This window comes from Paramisgurnus dabryanus, chromosome 5 (genome assembly GCF_030506205.2).
Source record: "Paramisgurnus dabryanus chromosome 5, PD_genome_1.1, whole genome shotgun sequence".
Lineage (NCBI taxonomy): Eukaryota > Metazoa > Chordata > Actinopteri > Cypriniformes > Cobitidae > Paramisgurnus > Paramisgurnus dabryanus.
Window position 1 is genome coordinate 45,554,522 of NC_133341.1, and position 10,669 is coordinate 45,565,190.

At 34.7% G+C, this 10,669-nt stretch overlaps 2 protein-coding genes across 4 annotated transcripts; one reads left to right on the forward strand and one right to left on the reverse strand.

Moving 5' to 3' along the window:
- Positions 1-783: 783 nt before the first annotated feature.
- Positions 784-4,795, reverse strand: LOC135774362 (flavin reductase (NADPH)-like). Of its 3 annotated transcripts, none has more exons than XM_073814770.1 (5): positions 4,773-4,795; positions 2,493-2,650; positions 1,895-2,096; positions 1,481-1,645; positions 784-1,347 (listed from the first exon to the last, which is right to left on the reverse strand). In XM_073814770.1, exons 2-5 carry the CDS (start codon positions 2,625-2,627, stop codon positions 1,190-1,192), a joined length of 660 nt encoding a protein of 219 aa, XP_073670871.1. In that variant the 5' UTR covers positions 2,628-2,650; positions 4,773-4,795; the 3' UTR covers positions 784-1,189. The 3 variants fall into 3 exon arrangements, with proteins under 3 accessions (XP_073670871.1, XP_065140481.1, XP_065140480.1); XM_065284409.1 differs by lacking the exon at positions 4,773-4,795 and adding an exon at positions 4,149-4,284; XM_065284408.2 differs by lacking the exon at positions 4,773-4,795 and adding an exon at positions 3,317-3,580.
- Positions 4,355-9,288, forward strand: LOC135774361 (N-acylethanolamine-hydrolyzing acid amidase-like). Its single transcript, XM_065284407.1, has 11 exons — positions 4,355-4,668; positions 5,413-5,577; positions 5,686-5,809; positions 5,902-5,992; positions 6,064-6,137; positions 7,015-7,187; positions 7,357-7,413; positions 7,630-7,696; positions 7,782-7,810; positions 8,605-8,671; positions 8,897-9,288. Exons 1-11 carry the CDS (start codon positions 4,499-4,501, stop codon positions 8,921-8,923), a joined length of 1,044 nt encoding a protein of 347 aa, XP_065140479.1. The 5' UTR covers positions 4,355-4,498; the 3' UTR covers positions 8,924-9,288.
- Positions 9,289-10,669: the final 1,381 nt, after the last annotated feature.

The window sequence follows — 10,669 nt, forward strand, 5'->3', positions numbered from 1 at the left end:
AACTCTGTAGTGCTCCGGCCCTCCAGGGTAAGTTTTGGGGAATCTAACAATAGCACTTTTATAATTTTAGTCCTAACTTGCAGTAGTTATAAGCAAAAACAGCAATTTTTCATATTTCGAGACCACAAGGGGGCAATGCACTGAAACAATGCAGGTTGTCTCAGGTCATGACTGTGTTGTTGACAATCACCAATTATGGTGTTAATACGATAAAGAGATATAGTGTGATGACCTTTTTGCGCAAGTTATGACAAATTTGTGTACCTGTTATTTGAAAATGGATAATAATAAAATTTTGCCTCCATGGTCTGAAGATGATTTGTGTCTTTTCATGCCAGTCGAACAAACGCTCTAGGAGGAGTTTGAAAAAGTAGGTTTTATGAATAATTCAAAATGGCGGGAAAATTTTCATGACGACATATGGTGCAGTTGAATCGGCATGAGCCAAGGAATCAGAAGAAACAAGAATTTTGTTTCTAGGACTTACGGATCAAAAGTAATAAGCAAACACGTAAGTGCAATTTTGGACTGTTGGTGGCGCTAGCGGGTTTGATATAGAGACTTCAAATTTGCTGTGGAAACTTTTTGGATTGACCTCTATCAGGGTGCCAAAATTCATAACTTTCCTATGTAGGCTTCTACTGGCTTCCATAGACCGCAATGGCAGAAGAAAAAGGAAGAATAGTAAGAAAACTAATGAATACAATAGGGGTCTTCGCTCTTTCTTGGCTTGACCCCTAATTATAAGAGCGCTACACAGTGGATGATATGAGGAGCTACAAACGCTAGTAGATGTCATTTTTATTTATTTAGTGTTATGTTAGTAGTTATTTTGTCAGTCCTTGTTTTTAAGTGTTTGCTTTCTATATTTTGCATACATAGATAAAAGGAAAAAAATGCTTTTGAATATGTTTACATCATATTATCGCTATTCGGACATAAATAGAAAATATTGCATTTCACTTCACTAATTATGATGACAAGCATGTCAAATCTCTGTTAAAAAGAGACACAATGCAGGTCAATTCCAATCGGATAAGTTTTTTTGCTGCAGTCAATGTGAAAGGAAGGCTAACAAAAAACTGCATATTTTTAATCTTTTTAAATTAAACAATTAGTGCTATTAGGAAAGTGCTATAAAATGTATAATGTGTACAAAATGTATACAAAAATGATGTGTAGTGCAAATTCATTTGGTGATGATAGCGACAGCCTTCTTCATCCAAGCATTGTTGTTGAGTAGCGAGAGCATGAAGCGTGCCACATCTCCCCTCGACACAGTCTGGCCAATAGGAAGACCATTTTCATCAGGGACATAGTAACCTTCGTGAGTTAGAAACTCATTGGCTTTGAAAACAGAGAGACAAAACTTTGATTTATGTCGATTCACAATCCTGTGCATGCAGGTTTCACACGGTCTGAAGAAACTCTAATAACTGATCAGGAATTTGCTTCACATATATTGAAATCTAAAGCGCACCTGTTGTTGGTATGTTTTTGAGACCTGGAGGCCTGACAACAGTCCAGTTGATGTCATCTGTCTGGGTCAGAAAGGTTTCCATTTCATACATGTTGCTCAGGACACTTCTAATCATCGGTAGCAACATGAAGCGGATAAAATAGGAAGCATTGGTACCTGAATTAGCTGCGGAGTGTAACACAGTAGTCCAATTACTATTTCAGACAAAAAATAACACCAAATAAACTACTTTCCAAAGCCACAATATGTTATTTTTGTTAGATTCGTTGTCGTTAAACAACAACAATGGCATAGCTTGATGATGTTGTTTGTAAGATCTAAACAAACTATATAAAATTGGATTTGAATTGGATATTTTAAGGGGAAAATCTTACATATTGTGCCTTTAATGGCCATCTACATAACGGCACTTACGATCAGTGTACCATGATGTCATGGTGATGATTCGATTAACTTTGACATCACGCATTGCATTTATTGCTGCCTTCATAGATTGGGTGTAGCCGGTGACTCCATACAAAAATGAGATTGGAAAGCCAAGACAGGATAGCACAGCATCCTGACCTTTGAAGTGCGGTTTTAGACCATCTTCCGAAAAAATGTCTGCTTCAACAACCTATCACATGAGTGCATGCAGTTAAACAGGACATGGTGTGTTATGGTTACAATGTGCTTATTGACTTACAGCAAGCATCATATGGCTAGAATTATCTGAACTGCCGTGTTCACAATTGTGGGGCAGCATTGTGTCGATCGCATCTTTTTCTATTTGTTGCATGTATAATTTACCATAAAGGAAATCTTTAATACTTGAATTAAAATCAAATCATGTGATATGAAGCCATGAAGGGAACACATCAAAATGTTATGGCATCCTTGTGACTGTCATGCTTTTTTCATCTTCAGTGCATCATAATCTTAACTGAAACACCTATGCATAAATATAATTAACATCACGAACATAATAACAATAAGCAGGTTGTTTTCTTATAAATATCTGTGTAAATTGTACCTTGAGATTGTCATGTGTTACAGTGAGTTTTGCAGGGTTTCTGACAATGGCTGTGACAGTGTGTCCTTGTTGTAAAGCCTGAAATACCAGCTGCTGTCCTGTTTGACCTGTTGCACCAAGCACAGCGATCTTCATCTTTAGTTAGGATCAGTTTTTTCCTGTCAGGACATTAATGAAAAATAAAGTTTCTGTTTAACCGACTCGCACACAGAAAACATTTAGACACCCTCAAATTGTTCTAAACTTGTATAAATTCCTTTGTTCTGCAAAATACGACTTTCCATTGACTTTCAAAGTAGAAAAAAGAACACTATGGAAGTGAATGGTGCCCCAGGTCTGTTTGGTTATTAACATTATTCAAAACAACGTGAGGGTTAGAAAATAATCCGATTTTTTTTGGTAGTGAACTATTCCTTTAATATCTGTTGATTGATGTCATCTGCTCATGCTACAGTATAACCTCAGTCGGGAATGTTACCAAACAGCCAAATTACATCACAAAATTACGCAACAGCATCGAATAAGGAAGCATTACAATTATTTCGAAAATATTTTTTTTCAAATGCACCACGTCACACAAATGCACACAACGCTTACATAAAACACTATCAAATAGTTTGCATGTGATATAATCAAAGCCAAACCAAAATATGTAAACATTCATGGACAAAAGTAAACGTCAATGACATAACTCATCTAATTTCAATTTGTCAAACAAGTTTAAAGAAATCTGCAAACTAAGCTGTTATGCAAACGTAAAGTGTAAATAAATGTACATAAAGGTACAAATCAGACAAACACAGAAGCAAAATCCTGACACTTACTGTACACCAAAGTCGCATCAAGTGTAAACATCCGCGTGCGCTTTGGTGTCCTCAAGACAGCTGCGGTTAATCTTACTGCGCATGCTCAGCAAGTTAGTTACCGTAGTCTAGATTCATTACGTTGTAATAATAATATGAAGTCGAATAAAAACGAAAACCGTGCATACCACTGTGACCTTCTTGAGCATTTAAAAAAGAGACCTGTCCTGTTTTTATCATGGTGAGCCACGAGTACCAGTTGTGGTCGTTTGTAAGCAAAATGTGTTTTGTGCTCGCAGGAAAAACCATAACAGTACGCATTTTAGTTTTTTTTTGTGCATTTTACTTTACGTTTTCGTTTCCTCAGTTCGTGACCATTCTAATATTCCGCTGATTTTGAAAAAATATGACACGCTCGACAGGATAACAAAATATAATCAATAGAGGTTTGCTTTCATGACCGCTTTAGCCCCTATGCATTACTAGCATTCAAACCCAACAACAGTCAGACGAACCGAGCTTAACGATCAAACTGGACCTGTCGTCAAAGTCCATTTTAGAAAAGTCATCTCAATCGGCTTTCAAATTTGCACCACTTCCGGGCAGCTATTTCAGTCACACAAGACTAGTCCTATGTACTTGAATGGGGAACATTGGTGTAAGGTCACAATAAAATAACATATTTTCAACAAACAATTAATCCTTGAATTAAAAGTACCATACATTTAGTTTCCTAAACTTAAATTGTATTAAAAAAAATTCCCAGATGTTTCCAGCTACTGCGCAGGCGCATATACTGGCAAGCCAGAGAATCGTCGCGAGTCATTATCGATTGATGATAGGCTCTTTTTACCGAAAAGGCAGGATTTCCTTCGTTAAAACATCCGCAATTAAAGGCACTATTCCCAATTAAAACCGAAGGTGTTGATATCTATAGTCTTTGCCATTGTCCACCTTTCGTCCAAAAGCTCTCTTGGTCTACTTTCACTTCATCCTTAAATAGCACACGCAAACAAAAGTGGTCCTACACTTCCCCCTTGTGGTTGTTGTGGTGTTTTCCCAAACATCATTTCCTTATCTTCAAACCTCTAAAGTTATAAAGGGCTGTTTGGTTACGCATAACGTTACATGCATGTCAGATGAAATCACAACAAGCTCTAGGTCAACAGCACAAAAAAGTCTTCATAAACTGTTGAATTCATCATGAAGCTTCAGATATTTCCACTGTTGACTTATTTCTGCGTATCGACAGCAAGTTTTGCTCCTCCAGTGGTGAACATCAGTCTGGATGTGCCTGCAGATCAGAGATGGGCTCCTCTAAAAAACCTCTATGACGTTGACTTTTTAAAAAAAGCAGCAGCTGAAGTGATCGAGTAAGTAGCTCAGTGACTATTTTCAGTAGGTTAACTTTAAAGGTTTTAAGTCAAAAGCCCAATTACACAATTGTGCAGTGTTTGTATCCTTTAACATAACTTACATGTCAACAGCAAGGTTATATTTTGCTGTAGCTTTCGCTGCACGCGATTCAGTGAATGATTGCGTTGTTTATCATTATTCGATATTAAACGCATGAACTGGAAACTCAAAAGATTCGACTCTAAAGAGCGAGCGCATAGCGATGCTGGAGTCGTTCAGTTTTGATTCTTAAAGGGTTCACCCAAAAAAAAATCACAATTTTGTCATTATATACGCAACCTCATGTTGTTACAAACCTGTATACATTTCTTTGTTCTGATTAACATAAAGGAATATATTTTGAGGACTGTCTGTAACCAAAGTGAAATGCTCAACTGACATCCATAGTAGGAAAAATGAGTAGGCCTACTATGGAAGTCAATGGTGCTTCTGATCGGTTTGGTTCTTTTTGGGGGGTAAACTATCCCTTTAAAAGCTGTCATGAATGAAGTTAAAGAGCTGCAAACGACACAGCTGGAATTACATGAAAACGAATAAATGTAATACATTTAGAAAAAAGTTAACTATAAAATGCATATACATTTTATTAAGATTATTTATCATAAAGTGAAGGGGAAATTATCATGTGTATACAATTTATTTATAGCAAAAAATGCCAAAACAATGTTTTAAATGAGAACGAAACTCCCTGTTTGTTTCAGCACAACTGTTCCCAAATGGGTTCATGATGCTGTTAAACCTATAGTGAGAGCTCTTGAGAAATACATCCCGCAACCATATGCTGAAGAAATACGGGGCATGGCATCAATCTACGGAAGTGACATTTCAGATATTGTGCTTTTAAACTTTGCTTATGAAGTGTCTGCGTAAGTAAAGTTTTTTTTATACACAAATAATTTCTGTGCTTTCAATGCATGTAATAAGTGTAACATATTATTGTAACATTTATTGTGGTTGGTTTGCTTTTATTTCAGGTTTTGCACCAGTATTGTCACTCAGGATATAAAGGGAAATATATACCATGGCAGAAACCTGGATTATCCCCACAGTGTGTTAAAAAATCTAACTCTGGACGTTCTTTTTATTAAAAATGGACAGGTGTTGTTGACTGTTAAGAGTAAAAAATACCAGAATTATTCATAAAGATTTAAGTATGTCATAAATTGTTTTTTTATTATTTACCTGTACAGTTGGCATACAGGGGGACCACATTTGTTGGCTATGTTGGATTGTGGACAGGACAGAGTGACAACAAGTTTACAGTGTCTGGCAATCAGCGCGGTAGGTAGAGCTTTATAAAAATAAAATATTGAGTTTTTGCTTAAGTTTTATTCATACCTGTATTTCAACAGATAAGGGACATTGGTGGGAGAATGTAATTTCAGCTTTATTAAAAAGATCTCCGGTTAGCTGGCTAGTACGAGAGGTCAGTCAACACACACACATAATAATGATGATGTCGATACAAACATTTTGAGAATTAATATATATTATATACACATACTGTTTAAAAGTTTATGGTTTCTTCGTTGTTCTTTTTTCCACATTTTTAAATAATTGCAAACTCATCAAAAACATTGAATAACACAATTGCAACTTTGGGAATTATGTGATGATAAAAAATTAATAAATCATTTTATCTGTCAGATTCTAGAGATCCCAAACTGAGATGCTCAACTGTCACCGGCCCACAGATGGGCCCAAATTATTTACTTAAAGGAAAACACCACAGTTTTTCAACTTAGATGAATTAATACATACCTATCTTTTTTCTTTGTACAGCGCTTCTTGAATGTGTTAGCATTTAGCCTAGCCCCATTCATTCCTATGGCTCCAAACAAAAGTTTAATTTTGTGCCACCATACTTACTCGTGTAACTACTCATGTAACAGTCTTTAAATAGGGAAAACATGGAAGTGTTTAGTGGCTTCTAAAATCATCCCTGTTTGGATCCTTAGGAATGAATGGGGCTAGGCTAAATGCTAACACATTCAAGGCACGGTGTACAAAGATTAAGTGCACGCATTGAAAAAAGATAGGTATGTATTAATTCATCAAAGTTGAGGTAAGAACATAGTAAAATATTAAAAAAGGGTGGTGTTTCTTCTTTAAATGTGCATTGTGTAACTTTTAGAAGGAAGATCTCTTGACTGACATGAAATATAATATACATAACTATATTATCAGTGGTGTATGAAGACCTTTCAAAATGATCTGTTGTTTCTATTACCTTAGAATGAGCCATTTTTCTGTCATCAAACGGAGACATTTTTTGTTGAACTGGCTTGTTTGGTTACCTTTAGACTCTTGAAGAAGCTGAAGATTTTCAGAATGCAGTCATGAGACTTGGAAAGGTACCAATCATAGCAGATGTGTATTACATTGTGGGAGGAGTTCGTCCTGGTGAGGGCGTGGTCATTACCAGAGACCGGACCGGATCAGCAGATATCTGGCCTCTGGATCCACTCAATGAAAAGTATGTAAATATTAATAAAAAAACTTAGCGATTAATATCAATAATGTTACTTTTCTTATGAATGCTACCCAACAGGCTTTCATTTGGTCCATCTTTCTAAGAGATAAGCATTTAGGCTAGAAATTATTTACTTCACTAAATTTATTATGTGAATGCTTGCTTATTTTAGTTGGTATCGCGTCGAAACAAATTTTGACCATTGGCTGCCTAGTGAAGACGATCGAAGGCAAGTATAACAATTTTTTACATCAAAATGCTGTAGATCAACTGGTAAAGCATTGCATTAGCAAGACAAAGGTCACTGGATTGATCCTAGAATCACACATAATGTTAATATGTATAGCTTGAATGCACTGAAAGTCACTTTGGATAAAAGCATCTCCCAATACATAAATGTCAATCTCTGACCATTTATCATTGATGTTTGTTTCCTCTATTTTAGAAACACAGCCATGAAAGCGTTGAACACTACTGGCCAAGACCACATAGATATGAATTCTCTGTATCAGGTATGTGAGCAAATTATAAGGCATATGCATTGTGATATAGTGCATGTGATCGTATGCATTCTCATGAAATAATATCATGTCACAGGTTTTGTCCGTGAATCCAGTATGTAGAAGGTAAGGAGGATTTCATTTTATTTTATTGCTGCTCACATTTCCTCTATCACATGATATTTTGTATCTTTGGTTTCATTTATGTGCCTATATGTGTGCAAACATACTTCAGTGTACATTCCAGCACTTCCTCATGAAGGTTGCACAATGACAAACCACACAATGCAAAGTTTACTGTGAATCAGACAGACGAATCAGTCATGTGAATCTGTCAGACTGTTATTTGCATCTTCACAGACATCCTTTGTTTAAGCCGGTGGTTCAGAACAGTCAAAGCTGTAATACCCTTTATGTCTTATATCCAGATGTTTTTTTAAATTTCAGATAATTTAATTAAACTTTAAAGTAAGGTTGTAAAACGATTAATCACGATTAATCGCCTACAAAATAAAAGTTTGTGTTTGCATAATTTATGTGTACTGTGTATAATTATTATGTATATATAAATACACAACTATTATTGTATGTATGTAAGAAACATTTACGTGTGTGTGTGTGTGTGTGTTTGTGTTATTCATTAAATAAGTAAATAAATTCTCTTTTTGTGATTGAATTTTGATTGAAAAAATATTTTATATTCTATATAAATAAATCAAATAAATATATATTATAATATATAATTTATTTTAGAGTCTATTAAATTATCACTGACAGCCCAATTTTTGTTTTAGCTCAGATATCTGGGCTACTGTATGTTTGGATGTCTATTAGACATCTTTTAAACCAAAATTTTACGCTAGGTTGTTGGTTCATTATAAAAGTATGCTAAAGTTTTTTTTATGTGATGATCTTTACAGCCATACAGTTTACACAACAGTCATGAGCGCAGCTGCACCCGGAAAATACACTACACGCGTCAGAGACGTAAGAAATAACCACAACTTCCACTTTTTTCTCGCTGTAGTAAAAGGCATTTTGACATTCTGGGGAGTTTTGCAATAGCATCACAAGATTTTGTGATCAGATGCCACTTGCACTGTAATGTCACAAAGGAACCTTGACCGGTCTAATTTTCTGACATCATCAGCAATATTTTTACATGTTGTTGTTTTTTTAAATAGTCTAATGGCCTTTTCTGTCTTTTTACAGACGTGTAAAAACAGCTCAATCAGCTAAAATTTTCATGACGTGCTATTGAACCTAACCAGCAAATCCTTCTTTTTTGATATTTAATAATGGAAACAATTGTGATTTTAATGTTTGGAGAACCTGAGGTGGTAAAGATTACTTAACGGTGGTAGTCATCACAATGGAGGGATTTTAGAAGACATCTTACTACTTAAATAATTTTAAAATCAAGTGCTATGATTGTAAAAATTTAAATTTGACTAACAATCATTCAGAAATATTTGTATAAAAGTAAGTGAAAAAGTATTTTTAAAAGTAAACATTTTTATTTAATTTTCTGAAATTCACAATTTTATTGCTGAATGTTAGCACAGATAAAACAATATAATTAAAATTTTTAACTTTTTAAAGTGTTTTTTTTTATTTCTTGTCATCCATGTACATTATACACAGTCACATACTTTTTTGAACATGACAGACTATGATATGATATGTACTGTATTTCAATAACAATAGTTACCTACTAAATGTTTACTTCTTTTAAGCTATGGCTTGCAACTTTGAATTGATTACACATGCAAGTTTTCTCCATCTGTTACCAAATGGTGCCCTTTACAGAGAGACAAAGTCCAGTCAAGTCGCATCAAGATATTACTGTAATCCCTTCACTTAATTCAGCTCCACAACAGACCAATGTTAAGAACCAGAGAAACAACCACAAGCTGAAGGTCTCAGCTTTATACACAATCTCTTTATTTTGATGGAAAATACAAATTTTTATCAGGACGTTGAGATTCGATAGGGACATGGGGAAGCTTGAAACCGTTTTCTTTACATCCTTCCAAGTTTCCGAAAGGTTTATTTGCATTTTTGTCATTTGTAATGACTAACTCGTGCACCAATGGATTATGACAGGGGGATGTTGAAGAAATTAGGTTGAGGATATTTCAGGGATTTTCTTGGTTTGAAGAGAAAGCCACCAGGTGAGTTTTAATCATCCTGAGGTTGGTTATTTTTTATATGTCATGTTTTTCCGTCATCTGTGATGGCTTGGAAAAGGCAACAACTTTCATATTGTAATTTATAGAAATACTGGATTGTACAAAATAAAGTTTCAAAGTTAATTTAAGTTGGATCTTTTAAAGGATGAAATATTTAAATAAGCAAAGATTTCAGAAATTGATTTATTACCATTTATAGTATTTACATTAAAATATTATAGTTTAACTAAAGAAAATCTATGTTTATATTTTAAAAAGTAATAATAGCAGTCTTCATTCAATTTTTCTTTAAAATATTATGAAATAATCAAGCTCATATCTTTATTCCAATCGTTCTAAACCTGTATAAATGTATTTTCTGCTGAACACAAAGATATTTTTGAGGATGTTTGTAAACAAGCAAATCTGTGGCAACATTGACTTGGAAAAAATATAACTATGGAAGTCAATGGTGCCCCAGATCTGTTATTAACATTAATCAAAATATCTTCATTTGTGTTCAGCAGAACAAAGAAATGTATACAGGTTTGGGAAAACTTGAGGGTGAGTAAATGACAACAGCATTTTCATTTTTCGGTGAACTAGCCCTTTAAGTGGTCTAAACTCAAAGTTATACGAAACACAAAATCCGTGATCTTCATTATCAAGGATATCATTGCAGGCCTTCCGAAAGCTTGCATGTCCAAATTCATTGTTTTTCAAGAAACAGAATGACAATATTTATCTAAGCAATGCTGAAGACAACATGATTTTATTCAGGCAGTTTTCCATATGAAGTTTTGCTTAAAGTGAG